General features: G+C 50.5%; 1 protein-coding gene and 1 non-coding gene across 3 annotated transcripts in view; both read left to right on the top strand.

Annotated features, from left to right (window-relative positions):
• SH3PXD2B (SH3 and PX domains 2B) overlaps positions 1-16,070 on the top strand; it is an 84,506-nt gene that overhangs the window by 26,345 nt on the left and 42,091 nt on the right. For both annotated transcript variants that reach the window (XM_074313901.2, XM_019741295.3), the window contains exons 2-4: positions 724-804; positions 9,546-9,621; positions 15,957-16,033. In XM_074313901.2, the coding sequence (XP_074170002.1) occupies positions 724-804; positions 9,546-9,621; positions 15,957-16,033 (234 nt within the window). The remainder of the gene's footprint in view (positions 1-723; positions 805-9,545; positions 9,622-15,956; positions 16,034-16,070) is intronic.
• Positions 926-1,030, top strand: LOC141567423 (U6 spliceosomal RNA). Its single transcript, XR_016021453.1, has one exon. It is a non-coding gene; the product is annotated as a U6 spliceosomal RNA (small nuclear RNA).

The raw sequence follows: 16,070 nt of genomic DNA, 5'->3' as shown, positions 1-16,070 counted from the left end.
CAGCACTGAGCCCTCATGTTTATATAGCATTTCTCTGTTTCCGAAGAGCTTTTTCACATGCATATTTTTTAACTGGCAAAACTACCCTGTAACAACAGATAATTTGTGCGAGCGAGAAAAGGTCATAGTGTGCTGATCGCTTGGCCTTTGAGTGTCCGGGGGGTGTCCAGGGCCGCCAGTCCCCAGCCAGGGGCTTCTTGGCCTCGAGCTGCCACCTCCGTTTGCCCAGCTATGTCATCAGTGTATTTTTTACTTTCTGTGTGTGTTGTGACTTGTGATAAAGGTTGGAAACATGGTCCTGTGGTTTGTAAAGTGGTTCCCATCCTCAGTCTCCCCAGCTCCTCGCAGTATCACACGAAGCAGATGCTGTTAGCCCAACTCTCAGATGGAGAAATTGGCAAGAAATCCTTACCCTGCTGAAAATCACAGCACCTCCTGAGCTGAGCAGGGTACTCACACTTTCCCATACTTGGTTTCACTTAGTCCTCGGCACAACTCCCAAAGGTGAGGGTTATTATACCCATTTTATTGAGGAGGAAGCGGAGGCTCAGAGAGAGCAAGTAACTTGTCTCAAGTCACACAGCCGATCAGCAGAAGAGCTGAGATTCAAACCCAGGTCTTTGTGACTCTGAGCCCTGTGCTTTGCTTGCAAGTCCTGGAGATGGAAAGCGCGCCCTCCCCCACTTTGGTATTAACACCTGTGTCCTCTGTCCCTCTCCGCAGGTTTACATTATCCGGGTCACGTGGTCCAGTGGCTCCACGGAGGCCATCTATCGGCGCTACAGCAAATTCTTTGACCTCCAGGTAAGGACTTGGGGCCTCCAGTGAGCTGCGGGGTGGGAAAGACTTTAATTGGACTTCAGAGCCCCGACACAATGGACGTACAGTATTATTTTTATTTCCTAGAATTAAAAATAACATCCATGCCCTCACGTTTGCATCACATGTACTGGATTGGAACCATACAGAGAAGATTAGCATGGACTTGTGCAAGGATGACAGGCAACTCTGTGGAGTGTGCCGTGTTAAGGAGAGGTGTCCATCACGGTGCGACAGAAGTAATGGGCTTCATTGCTTTGCGTTTTGTAGTCAGTCTTTTCCAAATTAAAAAAAGGCTGCTTGTTGACTGCTCCAGAATAGAGAGCGATCTGGAAATCTGTGCCTTTGGAGTGCAGATCTTGAACTTGTGTTGTGAGCTGTCATCGTGTTTGCTGCTGAGCTCAGTTTGTTGAGCGTGTTCAGAGCTCTTGGGGCCGTTCCGCTCTGAAGACAGACCCACATCTCTTGCCTCACTTTGATCTCTGAGCTCAGCTCCTGAAATGCCTGCTGAGCTCTGAGGGCACCACGCTCACCCCCGAGGCCTTGCGTTTGCCCTTCCTCTCCTGGCACACACCCCTATGCCCCCCTAACCCATGCGTTGGCTCGGGTAACTCCTGCTGCCCTTCAGGACTCACATCCTCTAGGAAGCCTGGTCTGACTGTGTTCTCCAGCCAGCGAGGGCTGCCTCTTCTGCACCTCACAGCTCTGTGTGTCCCTCTGTCCTGACTCTACTCAAGCTGTTTGCTTGTCTGTCTTCCCCTCTAGACTGGGACTCTTGAGGACCGGACCCACATCTTCATCATCTTCTCTCTTCTTAATGTTTTATTCAAGGATTCAAATGTGTCTAGTCAGGTTTGGTGAATAAATGAATGAATGAATGAACAAATGAACAAACGAATGAACAACCACCATGAGCGCCACCAGTCTCATAGGGTGCCAGGCAAATGTGGACAGCTCAGTGTAATCCCATCCCCACTGGGGTAAAAGAACTCTAATCTGTGGGGCAGTAGCTTTATCTTGATGTCACCAAAAGCCAGCAACTCAAACGAGTGTGTCTGTATGAAAAGTCACAGGGCCCAGTATGACATAATGAAGTCCTTTAGAAAACATGGGCCTCGGGAGTAAATGGGAACTTGCCCAGCTTCCTGAACCCACAGGTTCTCCTTCCTGAACCCACGAGACAGTGGTGAAGAACTTGTCACTTCACAGGCCGACGCAAGGCCTCATCCTGAACTGACTACCTTCCTTTTCTCTGTGTGCCAGTTAGGACACTTCAGTTGCAGGTGACAGAAACCCAATTCAAACTGGCTTAAGTCAACAGGGATTTTTTGGCTGGTGCAACTGAATATCCTTGGAGAAGAAACATTGTGGGCTTCAGGCACAGCTTGATCCAGGGTTTTCCTTTGTGGCCTTCCACCCAGCTCCTTCCTCTTATTCTTCGCTCCTCCTTCCATGGTGTTGGCTCTATCCTCAGATCCTACATGATTACAAAATGCTCTGGGCTCACACTCAGCAGGAAGGATTGAAAGGTCACTTCCCTGAAGTCCCAGCTAACATGGTCTTGTGTTTCATGGGCTCATCTCTAAGCCTATCAGGATAGTTGAGGACTGTGGGCTTCTCTGGGTCCCTACTCTGCCCCTGGAGTCAGGGTGGGGACTGAGCCCTGGAGAGAGCAGCTGTGATCAGATGTAAAGTAGGCGTTGCTGGGCCAGCAGAAGACAGCCCTCGGCCTCCCCACGCCAGCCTGTCTCCTCGCCTCACATGTGCTCTCTGATATTAACTACAGGCCTCCTTGGTTGTATGGACCTAATCTGCTCCTGGGAGTGTTGAACAGAGAATTTTCAGAGCCTGTGTTCCATTATTTTAAAGGGGGAGGGGCAATAACAATGTGCTCCTAACCTTTTCCCCAGAGAGCTCTAAAATAGTCTCTAACGCCTTCCTAACAAACTGCCAAGAGTCATTGCGTAATGTAAAGCAATGGAGACACAGTACCGAAGTATTTAGAATGTGATGTTTTGTGTTCACTATGTAACAGAATCACAGGATCATATGCAAGTGACGTTTTTCTTCTGGTCTGCAGCAAACAGGTACTGAATGTAAATACACAAAGAGGCTGTATGTTAAAGATGCTAAGATACTGTCTAAAATGGACGTGGCAGGAGCAGGCACGGGCAGGGAAGGGCTGAACCCTGGGGGAGAGGAAGGGCAGAAGGTAGCGGTGAGCCCAGTGCCTTTAACCGCCATGAGCAGCAGACACAGTCCTGAGTGAGAATGACCGAGATCCACACCCGCTTACCCAGATCCCTTACAGCAGGTCTGCAGATCAAAGCGTGAACGCTGGGTAAACATTTTGCAAGTTGCTAGACTGACTTTTCATGCACTGAGGGGCTGCAATGGGAGGGCTACCTGTATTTTGCTTTTAGAGGCCTCTTACCTGTGTGAAACTTCCAAGAAAGGACGCAGGGGGCAGAGAACAATGACAAGTGTGATTGCTCTCCTAGGAATTCTGGACACCCACAGAGCAAACACCCACTCGACTAGCTCAGAGAGGAAGAGAGACGTAGGGGCAGTTTGATGGGAGGAAGCAGGTGTGCCCCCATGGAACCCAAAGTAGGAAATACAGCTGGCCTCACTGCTCAGAACCGGCGACAGAATGACCCCCCAGAGGCCCAGCAGCTCCCTGGCTGGGTGTCATTGTGGCTGCAGGATCTCCCGTCGTCGAGCCAGCATCCTTTTCCCAGCAGCCTCTCTGGACCAGCTTCCTACACTTGCCCATTGGCCTAAGTGTGGAAATGTCCTTCTCTGTTGTCAACGCACTGCAGTTTCCAGGTGCTAGTTCCGGTTTCCAGGAGAGAGAATCTGACTATCTGAGTCCTGGGTCAGAGCCGACCCCAAGCCTGTCAGCTGTGGCCGAGGTGGGAGGTCCTTGGTACAGCCTCAGCTGGAGGGGGAGTTTCAGTGAAAATGGCATGGGGAGGAAGCCCTGAAAGCACACAGGGAAATGGCAGGGTGTGATGGATTCGAGTTCCCTGTTCCACTACAGCCCAGGGCTTCAGACCTTGACTTCTGGGCTTAGACAGACCTCGTTCAGGTCTCAGCTTGGTGTCACGTCTGTAAGTTTCTGTCAGTTTCCCCATCTGCATATTAAGAATGAAAGTGCTTCTCTCCTGTGTCTATTGTGACCGAGTTCTGCCTTGCTCAGTAAGTGTGTTAGCTGTCATCTGTTGTCCCTCTGCTAAGATGGGACTTGCCTGTGGTGACGTCTTTTGGGAATGCCTCCCAGGGGAGTGTCATGGGGCTCTCTGGCCCAGAGCCTGGACTCCCTCCACTCTCCTGTTCTCACTCAACTTTCTTATTTTCACCAGAACTTACAAGTGAGGTTTTCTTCCCCACTCAGAATAATTGGTAATAATTAGGGGTTTGCTGTAGCATGAATAGCTGCCTCAGACTGCCCTCCTGAAACAAAGTTGTCCAAAGACAGGTTTCAGCAGCTTTTAAAGAATCCCAGATGGGTGGCTGGAATGGGAAAGTCATGGGATTCCAGAGGGTCCTGCTATCCTGGAAATGGCCTGCCTTCCACCCCCGCACCCCAGAGGGGGAAACTGGAAGAAGGCAAGGCCAGAGTCAGCTGTTCCCAAGGACCAGGCAAGGAGGCCAGCCCTTGTGGGGCTGCAACACCCTAAAGCTCGATGATTTCATGATTCCACCCTCCCCTCCCTCCTGTCTGGCGAGTAGCCTTGGTTTTTTCAGAAGTAACTTGGCTCAAAGAGTATGGGAAGGGCCAAGCTTTCGTGGAGGAACAGCTAGGCCAGTGTGGTGTAATGGAAAAAGTCGGGAGACTTGGGGCCCAGCCACCTGTGCTGTGTGGCCTTGGGCCCTCCCCTTAACCCCTCTGTGCCTGATTGCCCTCATCAGTAACATGAGGTAATGATAATAGAAACAGCTGCGATTCCTGGACCCCTGACTGCATCTAGATGTAGTGACTCATTTAATCCTCATGTCAAGCTTATCGAATTATACAGATGAAGACACACAGGCTCAGAGAGGCTAAGTCATTTTCCCAAGGTCACACAGCTAGTCAATCAGCACTTGGATTTGAAGCTGGGCAGGCAACACCAGAGTCCAAAGTCTTAGCCAGTCTGCTGTCTAGTGCTTCCCTCTCTAGTGGCTACTTAGCAAGTTTCCTATGGCGTTAAAAGTGATGATGTGTGTTGAGAAGAAGCAAAGCCATAGAGACCCAAAGCAGATTAGTGGTTGCCAGGAGTTGGGGGGAGGGGGAAAGGAAGAGAGATAGCTAATGGGTATCTTTCTGGGGTGATGAAAGTGTTCTGGAATTAGTGGTCGTGGTTGCACAATCTTGCGTATATACTAAAAACCACTGAACTGTATACTTTAAAAGGTTGAATTTTATGGTACGTGAAGTATATCTAGTTTCTTTTCTTAAGAAAGTGATGGTGTGGGTGAGAGCAGTTTTTGGGCTGTCAAGGCCTGAGCAAATGTTAGCTGTTGGGATTGGTGATGGGTGTAGGTTGCTGCTAGGAATTGGCATAGTTAGAGCAGGAGATGATGCCAGTTTAATAGCGTGGTTCAGATCCTGGGCTTTGATCCACACGCTGCCACTTTCTGGCCGTGAGATCTTGTTTTAGTCAGAACTGTTTTAGTTGCAGATGACAGAAACCCAGTCAAGATGGATTATTCAAAAAGAACATTGCTAAGTAAACGTCACAGAGAAGATGAAGGGCATCTGGCTTCAGGTATGGCTGGATCTAGGGACCACATTGTCAGTGAGGACCTGCCTTTCTCCACTTCCTGACTTTCTCCATGTCCAGGCAGGGTGCCTCCTGGTGTGGTGGCGGCCACAGGTCCAAGCTGTATCCACAGGTCAGCTCAGGGTAAAGAGAGCACCCCAACAGTTTAAGCAAAAGTCTCATTGGCTCATCTTGGCTCGACGGCCGGGCCTGTCAGGGCCAACTCAGGGACTGGAGGAGAATGAGCATCACGCCGATGCATGTAGGAACAGCTGGCATTTCTGTTTGCCCAGAAGAAATCAGAGAACTGCCGCCAAAGAACGGGAAATGGCCTGTGGGTGACAGAAAGCAGTAACTGTCCCCTCTGGTGGGAACAGGGCATTCAGGCAGAGGAAACAGTCTGCAGAGAAGCCGCCTGCAGTAGAAGGAAGGAGTGTGACTCAGGCTCTTTTGTGGGGAAACAGACTCACAGTCACTGGCAAGAAGGTCCCCTTTATGACATTCACCTTCCGATGTGATCTCCTAACTCTCTTGTCTTAGAAAAGCTGGACCCTAATAGTCAGGCCCGCCTTGACTGGTTGACATCTGGCCACTGTCTGCCAAGAAGCCCCCACGCTCCACCACAGAAGCCAAAGAGAAGGGAGCATGTTCTCCCATCTTTTCTGGGAGTAGGTATAGGGGTGGCAGAACTGAAGAGTTCTCACTCCCCAGGCAGACCGTGCCCAGGTAGGAGGGCTTCCCAGCGAGACCCCCGCCAACACCTGCTAGGACCGCACCCACCATATTTATCCAACTACTGCCTTTGCCGACACTTAGGCACATTCTTTCCCCCAGACATTGTCTTCTGAAACGTGGGTGTGCCTCCCACGTGTTGTACACACTTCATGGAATATTTTTTTCCTTCGGTCGGAAAGGCTGTTGCCTTATCAGTGGTGTGTAGCTGAGAAAATACAGTTGTGGCCTTTTCCCACACAGCCCTTCATTATTTGTAAACTACAAAGAGGCAATGTTCTGTTGGTTCGTTAGTCTGAACCCCAATCCAGGTCCTGTTCCTGCTACCTGGAACATAATTTCTCCTCTCCTAGAGAATGGCTGACCAAAGCAGTGAACTTTTTTTTCACTCTTTTGTTCCTTCATTGCTTCATTCTTTGTACAGATATCTACCATGTGCTGGTGAGGAGGTGGGCAGGCCGGAAGACAGACGGACCATTCGGGGTTGGGCTCAGAAAACGCTGACCTGGATGGCGGGGTGGGGGCAGTAAGGATGGGAGAAGTGGACACACAGTGGGGTCCCAGGCTCCATGTGGCAGGTCTATCAGGATGCCAGGGCATGTTGACGTTTAGACAGACCAGCTCCTCGGGGGACAGAATCCCCAAAGACAGCCCACCATGTGTCGTAGAGCAGGCCCAGGTACATCGTCACGTCCTGCTCCGAGGAACCACGTGGGGTCCCACCAGCCAGCAGCTGTATGTGACAGTCGCCCCAGCCCTTCTCCAAGCCTGTTCTGGCTATTCTAGGACATGGGGCTTTTGTGAGACTGAGGAAATCACCCCCTCCAAGTCCAGTCTGCTGCTAACACGAACCACGTGTGGACCTCCACGCCAGCTTCCATGGTATTTTCCTTGGACAGCATGTCTCCTTTCCCTCTACCACAAGCCGATGTCTTGAAAACTGCTGATGGAGTGTTCTCGTGGCTGTTGGAGGCTTGTGATGTGGCAGCTTGACGTGGCTCCCTCTCCCTTCCTACCCCACAGTGACTCACTTTCTTCCTCGGTTTCCATTCTTTCTCACCCTGAGCTCCACTTCCTTTTGTTCTCCAGGCGGAGGGGCGTGGATTTTCTGGTTTCCAGGGATAGCGTGTGCAGTTGGACTTCGCCCAGCATGCCTCTGGTGCCTTGCTGCAGACAGCCTGGGTCTGGGTCCCCAGGGAGGTTCTGGAATGCTGCCTGTCTGCTTCAAGCCATGGGTGCCAAGTGTGACGGTCCCCTGGAGAGAAGCACCTGGTGGCCTATGAACCTTGACACACTAAGACCAAAAGCAAAATGGCTCTGAGGCCTCTGATCTTTTGTCCATATGAATGCGGTTACCACTGATAGAATGAGAAAGGAAACAAAGTAAAACTGGATATGGCGAAACCAGGAGGTTAAATGTTGTGGTCCAGGCCTGTGCTGTTGAATATGGTGACCATGAGTCATGTGGGGCTATTTAAAGGTAAAGTTATGTTAATTAAAATTAAATTAGAAGTTGAGTGCCACAGTCGCAGAAGCCACATTTCAAGTGCTCAGTGGGCCACCTAGGGCTAGTGGCTGCCGTAAGGGACAGCAGAATGTAAGACGATTCCGTCATGACAGAAAGTTCTAGTAGACAGCCCAGCAATGGCCACTGAGGGGACTTGGAGAGTCTGAGGGGTTTTGCCAACCTTAAAACACAGCCTCATAACAGACTATCACTCAGCCTTAAAAACGGAAGGACATTCCAACACATGATACAACGTGGGCGACCCCTGAAGTCCTACTAAGTGAAATAAGCCAGCCGCAAAGAGCAACTCCTATATGATTCCACTTGTCTGTGATACCCGGATTCGTAGAGATAGAAAGCAAAACAGTGGTTGCCAAGGGCTGGGAAGGGGACGGGGAGTTGGTGTTGAACGGATATAGAGTTTCAGTTTGGGATGACAGAGATGTTCTGGAGACGGATGGTGGGGATGGTGGCGCAACCACTGGACTGCACACTTACAATGGTTGAGATCATTTTATGTTATGTATACTCAGCGCGCGTGCACACACACACACACAGCCTCACGTGGGACTAAAAGTTATTCCCAAATAGCTTTCAGGATAAGATAATCCTTGTGGGCAGAGTGTGAGGAGGGGAACTTCTTGTTGAGCACCTGGAGTGTCCCCTGAGGGTCCCCACTCAGAATCATTTACACAACCACTCTGCCCAGCAGGCCGTGTGCCTCATTCTGCAGATGGTGAATCAGACTCGATGGGCGAGGTTATCTGCCCGAGGACACAGCTGGCAGGAGGAAGCGTGCGGATTAAACTCAGGACTGGCTGGTTCCCAGGGGTAAAGTATCTGTGGTTAGACTTTGCAGCATTAAACCCAGGTCTGCTGCCTCAAATTAATAACATTTGGGAGACACCTTCGCTCTTGGGGCCACACTTATCTGGGTAAAACCAAGTCAGGACAAAGGGTGAGAGTAACTTCCTATGACAAGGCGGTGAGGGCCACAGGAGGACTGAACTTCTAGGCTGGGTGGGGCTTCTCAGCTGGTGTGTGCGCTTGGATGTGGCCCGACGGGAACCCTGGAGAATGGACACAGGCGTGGGAGAGTGGCCGGATTACTCGTACACAGCTTTTTGTTTTTTCAAAGTTCCCTTTCATGGTGCGCCAACATTGTCTTCAATGAATTGAGAGAGGGGAAAGAAGATTGTGTTAGACAGAACCTGTAAATCCCTAAAACACTCTATAGGGGCTGGTTTTAAAAAGAAAAGCATGCTGTTCACCTGTGTGTGGGGTATTAAACTTTCCTCATCTCTGCCTGATTTTTCACGGTCCTTAGTGGGGCAGGGGAGTGTAATGATCTCATAGACCCAAGCAGATTAACTGGGTGTCCGTGGTTTGTTCCGTAACACAACCTGGCAATTTGGGGAAAACAGGATGAAATGCCATCCGTGGAAGTCTGGTGGCCCTGGGGGTGTTGGTCACATGTCAGGTCCTATGGCTGGAGACCCCCAGGAAAACTGAGAATGGTCTCTGTCAGCTCTGAGCCTTCACAAATCTGGCAGCTGTGGACATAGAGAATTGTTTGCATGGTGCTCCGAGGTCCCACTGACATTGCCTTCTCCATTAGTTCGGATTTTTGAAAAGCTGAACAAAGTGAGCTTTTGTATATCAAATCACGTATTTCACGTAGTTCTTTTAAATGTCAGAGATCTCTTTATCATAGTTTTGGTATTCTTCCCCCTTTCTAGATGCAGATGTTGGACAAATTTCCCATGGAAGGAGGTCAGAAGGACCCCAAACAGCGGATCATTCCCTTTCTGCCAGGTAAGTGAGACGCGTGCTCTGAGAAGGGGTCTGTGGGGATCCAGTGTGGCCTCCGGAACTCTCGGCTCGTCCTCCTGGGAGCTTTGGCCCAGTGACCAATCTCAGTCATGTGGAGAAATGTGCTAAGAGTATGTGCCTTACGGTTAGATGCTGCACCATTTACTAGCTTAGGCAAGATACTTCACCCCTGGGAGCCTCAGTTTCTCCTACCTCTAAAATGGGAATAATTGGAGCGCATAAAGTTTTTGTGATGAGTTGCATCTGTTTTTATGGCTACCGTGTTAGTTTCCTGTTGTTTCATAACAAATTGCCACCAATTTAGCAGCTTAAAACAGCACCCATTTATTATCTCACAATTTGCTGGTCGGAAGTCCAGGCAGACTCAGCTGGGTGCTCTGCTTAGGGTCTCACAAGGCTGACACCAAGGTCTTGGCCAGGCTGGGATCTTATCTGGAGGATTTGGGGAAGAATCCACTTCCAGCCTCGCTCAGGTTGTTGGCAGAATTCACCTCCTTACAGCTCTAGAACTGAGATGCCTGTTTCCTTGCTGGCCGTCAGCCGGTGCTTCCAGAGGCCACCCGCATCCCTCCTCATGTGGCGTCTCCATCTCCAGGCTGGCAGTGAAGCGTTGAATCTTTCTTCTGCTTCGAATGGCCTCTGCTACCAGTCGGAGGAAGCTGTCTGCTTTGAAGGGCTCGTGTGACTACATGGTACACACGCGGCTAATGCAGCACACTGTCCCTCTCCTAACATGCACTGTGGCATATGCTGTAACAGGTGCCAGCAGTGATCGCGTCATAGCCACAGGCTCTGGGGTTTAGGCTGGGGCATCTTTGGGGGGCCATTTTGGATATTCTGTCTACCTACCATAGCTATCCAGCACCTTCTAAGTGCCAGTTACCACTCTAGGCCTAGGGAGAAATGAATGCACTCAGGGCTAGTCCTTGCTTTCAAGGCTTTCAGTGTACCTGTCCCCACTTCCACAAAAACATTCCTTACCAAAGGAATAGCATCAGGGCTTCAGCTCAGAAAGTGGGCCACCCAAACCAGTGTTGTTGCCTCAAGTAATAATAGCTGCCGTTGATTGGGGGTCTGCTGTGGGCCAGTGCCTGGGCTAAGTGCTTTACATTTGTTAACTCATTTAGTCCCCAAACAACCCTGCAGGGTAGACATTACTATGCTCATTTCACAGATAAGGACACTGAGACTCGGGAATTATAATCACTTGCCCAAATGGCAGAGCTGGGATTCAGACTCAGGTATGATTGGCTCCAAAATTCATGTCTGAAGTCAGGCGGCCTGGGTTGAAATCCCAGTGCCTCCCCGTTCACTCTGGTACCTTGCGTAAGTTCCTTCGGCACACTGAGTCTCATTTCTTCATGTGCAAATCGGAGATGATAATAGTGCATAAATAATAGAGTTGTTACGCAGGTTAGGTAAGTGCCTGGCACAGAACTAGCAGCAATCAAGTACTTACTGTTATTTTTATATACAGACTGTCAGCAAATTGACAGCCACCCTGAATCACAAGTACTTAGAGCTGGAAGGGTCCTTCAGATCTTTTTCACTTTGCAGAGGAGGGAGCAGGCCCAGCGATGGGACATACGGGAGCCCAGTCTCCCCTCCCCCACACCAGCATTGTCATTGGCACATGAGTGGGTTCTTCCAGGTGTCGTCATTGTTGAGTGGTTTTAGAGAGGTGTAGATGTGTTTGCCAGGCGCCCATCCACTGCGAGGATCATTTGCCTAAAAGGCTAATGTTTTTAGTACTCCAACGGGGAAAGTGTGCAGTCACACTGGAATTTTTTTTCCTATTGGAGAAAGTTCTGAGTGCCAGTTGCCAACGGCCAAATGTCAGTGTTCCAGAGCACATGCTTTGGAGCTAGACCCAGCCCTGTGACCTCAAGCGGATGACATCCGCCCCGCCCCTGCCCCCCGCCAAGCCTCAGTTTCCACATCTGTAAAATGGAACATGACCCCTTTTTCACAAGCTTATCTCCCTGGCACGTAGTAGGTTCTCAGTAAAGACAGAAACAGTGTCCTGTGACATTCCTTGGGAATTTCTTGGTATTTCATATCTTGGAGTCGTACTTAAATGTCAGTCTGGATATTCGGGTTGAACTGGGCTCTAAATGTGGGTTTTTCTTAAGAAAAGGAGAAGAGTGCGTTATAACTCTTGACTGGATAAAAGGCAAAACCAGCTGTGGAAAAACTTCCCAGAACAGAGAGGAACTTGAGCCGACCCTCTCCCAAGCCCCTGAAAGCTTTTGTGGTTACGTAATCCTTTTCTACCCACAAATTCATAAAAATGCTGTTCTCAGGGATTCGGCCTGGTTTTCCTGCTCAAGGCACCCACTTGTCGCTCGGAGAGGTCACACTGGGCCTCGGGATGCCTGGAGCGTCCCTTCTCCGCCCACCTCTTAGCTTTTTCTCAAGGCTGAGGCCAAGGGCAGGGACCCGTGGGGGAAATGCCCCCTCTCCTAGGGGTCACTTTTCTGCCAAGACTGCCACGTCAGCAGAACAAAAGCAAGTCTCACGCTAGCACAGAGGTGGGGGAGGGGAGAGCCGCCCTGTACAATTTTCCACCCCAGGCAGCAAGAGCTGGGGAAGCCAACTTGGCAGAGGAGAAGGCTTGAAAATTAAAAATTACAGTTTGGCCTTCTTCCACTGTGGAAAACAAAAGCCTGCTGGTTCCCACCAAAGGCTGTTGTCTCCGCTGAGCGCCCTTCCCACCCCGGGCAGGCTGGCCGGCGAGGGATGAGTGCAGTCTGCCTCGTGCTGCTTCCTCACAACTCGCACAGGAACACCGCGCTTCAGGCACAGACGAGGGGCTGCTGCCCCGTCAGACTCTCACCCGGGAGGTGCCGGCCAAGGACATGCCAGCCATCGGGTCTGTCCCACGGCCTGTAGATAAATGACCAATTAGCCAGTAGGGTGCAGGTCTCAAGAAACCGAGGTGGGGGTTGAGGAAAGACGTGTGCTCTTCAGTGCACAGTGTACTTCAGTATCATCTAACCTGTTGGAAAAGCAAAAAGTAATCACCCTTTTGTGAGCACCTACGAAGGGCTGAATCCTGTGTTGGGTGTCATGGAGATTACTGCAAAGAGATAGGGGCTGCTGTCCCATTTAACAGATGAGCAGACAGAGTCTGTGAGAGGTAAATGCATGTCCCGAGGCAGCACAGTCAGTAACAGATAGCCCTCAGATGGGCCCAGGGCCTCGCTGACTGCAGAGCCTGTGACCTCCCGACAGGCCCCTGCTGCCACAGAGCTTCCTGTCCCCCTTGCTGGCAAGATACCTGACGTGTGCCCAGAGACTCCTGTCCCACTGAGGCTACACAGAGAGAGTAGTGAGGCTGTTGTCATTGTGTCAAACCCTCAGGAGACGCTGAAGGCGCCTGAGCTCTCTGTCCCTGTCTCAGTCCCTGCAGGCTGGGCCTTGGCTTAATTCCCTTGGTGGTGGCTGTTCCAGGACAGGCCTGTGCTCTTCGTGCAGGCTGGTGCTAGCACTGGGCCTGTTGTAAATATTTTGAGCTGGCTTACAACCTTCTTAGGAGGCCTGTACACCCTGTTCTCCACCCTTCCTCTGATTTGCAGAGGGGGAAATTATACCCAAATGGGACCAAACGTCTTTGGTAGAGGCTCCTCTCATTTTGAGAAGTAGCTTAGAAAGCAGAAAGCATTTGCTGTGCGGGACTTCTCTTCACAGGCACACATCCTTCTTTCCTGAAGGCTCATGACACTCCTGTGGGTTCTACACTACAAGTAGTGCCACGCATGACGGCGGTAATTTGATTCTCACAGTGACTGGGGGTGGGATGGGGACGGGAAAGCCACCAGCCCTTTCTGGATTTGAGCCCTGGATGCCAAACACCCTGCAGGGCAGGGACCACTTCTACCCAGGGAAGGACTGCCCCACCCAAAATGTTGGCTGGGTCCTCCCCTGTTGGGGAACACTGGCCATCAGTGCCAGGATGGCAGGTCCCCAGGGCGGGCACAGGGCTCATATAGAGACCGGCCGTGTCTACTGAGTGTGTGAGGGCACAAGATCGTCATTCCGGGAAGCCCGGCGGCAAACCCACTTTGCTGCATTGTTTGCTTGTTGTTGTCGCTGTTCTAAATGACATGAACGTTTTCTGATTCCAGAAGCCATAAATGTTTGTGGGAGGAACTTTGGGGAAAGTATAAAGAAGAAAACACAAAGTCTCTTCCACCCCTCAGAGACAAACACGCTGAACCCTGTAATGAATTTTCTTCTAGATTTTTCTTTTCTAACAAGCATGGTGTATCAGAAATGTGACCAACTCATAAGCAGAATGAAAACTATCACCATTATAAAGAAAGGAGAGTCCATGGGGTGGCCGGTTAGCTTAGTTAGTTAGAGCATGGTACTGGTCACACCGAAAAAAAAAAAAAGAGAGAGAGAGAGATTCTTTCCTAGTTCTTAAGGAATGTGAGAAATATGTATTTCATCTCATTGTGAGTCTTTTTTTAATTGGTAGAAATGAGCAAAACAAACAAACAAAAAGGCTCCCTCTTAGGTTGACCATACCTACCTAATTTCCTAATAATGCTCTTTTATTCAAGAGCAACTTGTCTGGTTATTTAAAATGTTAGATTAGTCATGTGGTCTTTGAGTGCAAATCTCCCGCCCCAGCTTGCATTGCTTTCAGAGTCAGGAGGCTGTTTCTCGTCATCCCTTGCGTCCTGTCCCTGCTCGCCCACGCTTGATTTGTAGAGACAGCAGTCTCGCCAGAGCATCTTAGAACAGCAGTGACTCTCTCCTGGCCCAGCTGGCCTCGTGACCCAAATTCTTATCCTTGACCTCCCTCCTCGGACAGAAGTAGGTGAAGCTCTTAGTAGGAGATCTCTGTGCTCCGCTGTCTGGAAAGCTGTGGTCTCCCTGTGCCTCCCTCTTGGACCCCAAGACGTTTCCTCGTGGCTCTGGGGCTTGTCTCCGTCTCCCACCTCTTTGGCACTCTGTGACGTCTGAGCTCTGCTTTGACTGTCCCTGCCTGTGTGACAGATCCGTACTGGGAGCCAAGACCAACTTTATTCTCCATGCGTGCTCTTTGCCACCATCTCCTCATGGGACTCTTGGGAACCCATGGATTGGCTTTAAACTAAGTTCACCCTTAATATTTCAGCATCTTAGATATATCCAGGGGCCCTTGGTGGCACCGTGTATACGCTTCTCTTTGCCTGTGACCCACATCCTCTGCCCATATGTCACACTGGAGACTCTGGTACCTCACCCCAGTGCTCAGGGTGTCACCGAGCATGTAGTGGATGGACTGTCGGTATTCAGTGAGGAAGGAAGGCCTGGAACCTTCTGTTGCAAACACTGATTAGGGAAGAAATTGGAGGGATTCATCATCTTCGCAGGTGGAAGCCACCTTCATACATTCATTAATTGTTTGTGCTACGCGGTGCGGCCACAAGACTGAGTCGGGCCCAGTCAGTCCCTGTTTGTGCAGAGCCCCGTGACTGGTAGGAAAGAAGGACAGGAGTCGATAATGTGATGTGTGCAATCAGAAAGAGGCAGGAACTCTTAACCCATTTGAAGTGGGTATGAGTTTCTCAACAGGGATGGTGGATGAGGTTGGATGGGAAGAGTATTCCAGGCAGAGGGAAAGGCACCGGATCATGAGAGAGCAGGGAGTATTTGCGGAACAGGAGACTCGAGCAGAATGTGTATGAGGAAAAGGAGGAAAGGAGACTGAACTGTAGAAGAGGGCAGTCTGGGTATCCACACTACTGCCCAGCCAGCCTTGGAGTCCTAGAGCTGGCCTGGGGACCTCAGATCATGAGGTGGGACCTTCCTTCTTCAGCGGGGAGGAGCCCCTTCCTCCCGTGGGTTGGTTCCGCCTCCCTTTAACGCATTGAAACGTATCCACTGGGTCCCCTTCCTCCAGACCAGGGGTGTCCAAACTTTTTTCAACGTTTTTCACCAAGGGCCATATGCGGTAAAATACACAAATAGCTGGGCCATTCAGTCGAGGTGAAGTATGTATTGCCTTACCTGGTTTATTTAAGTAAACTAAATATATTTTTGGAATTTGCTGCGGGCCAATTAAAAATGGATTGCGGGCCGCAGTTGGCCCGCAGGCCGCAGTTTGGACACCCCTGCTCCAGACCTTACACTAGAGCTGGGAACGGCTTTGGAGGACCATGCAAGGGTCATTCAGGCCCTGCAAACATCCAACAAAGGATATTGATGGCAGCCCGGAATTTGGGTACCACTCAGGCCTACCAGAGACATCCACATCACCCCCCAGTTTGCTGAGGACTTGTCACTGCTCCCTGACAACGCTGTGCAACTCTCATTGTCTGCAGGCAAAATTCTCTTCCGACGAAGCCACATCCGCGACGTGGCTGTCAAACGCCTGATACCGATTGATGAATACTGTAAGGTAAGGCTGAAAAATGCCAACGCTTCCCGGTGTCTCA

Source organism: Rhinolophus sinicus, chromosome 5 (genome assembly GCF_057876585.1).
Source record: "Rhinolophus sinicus isolate RSI-liver-muscle chromosome 5, RSI-T2T, whole genome shotgun sequence".
Taxonomy (NCBI): Eukaryota; Metazoa; Chordata; class Mammalia; order Chiroptera; family Rhinolophidae; genus Rhinolophus; species Rhinolophus sinicus.
The sequence above is the reverse complement of the archived record's forward strand: the minus strand, read 5'-3'. Positions and strand labels throughout refer to the sequence as shown.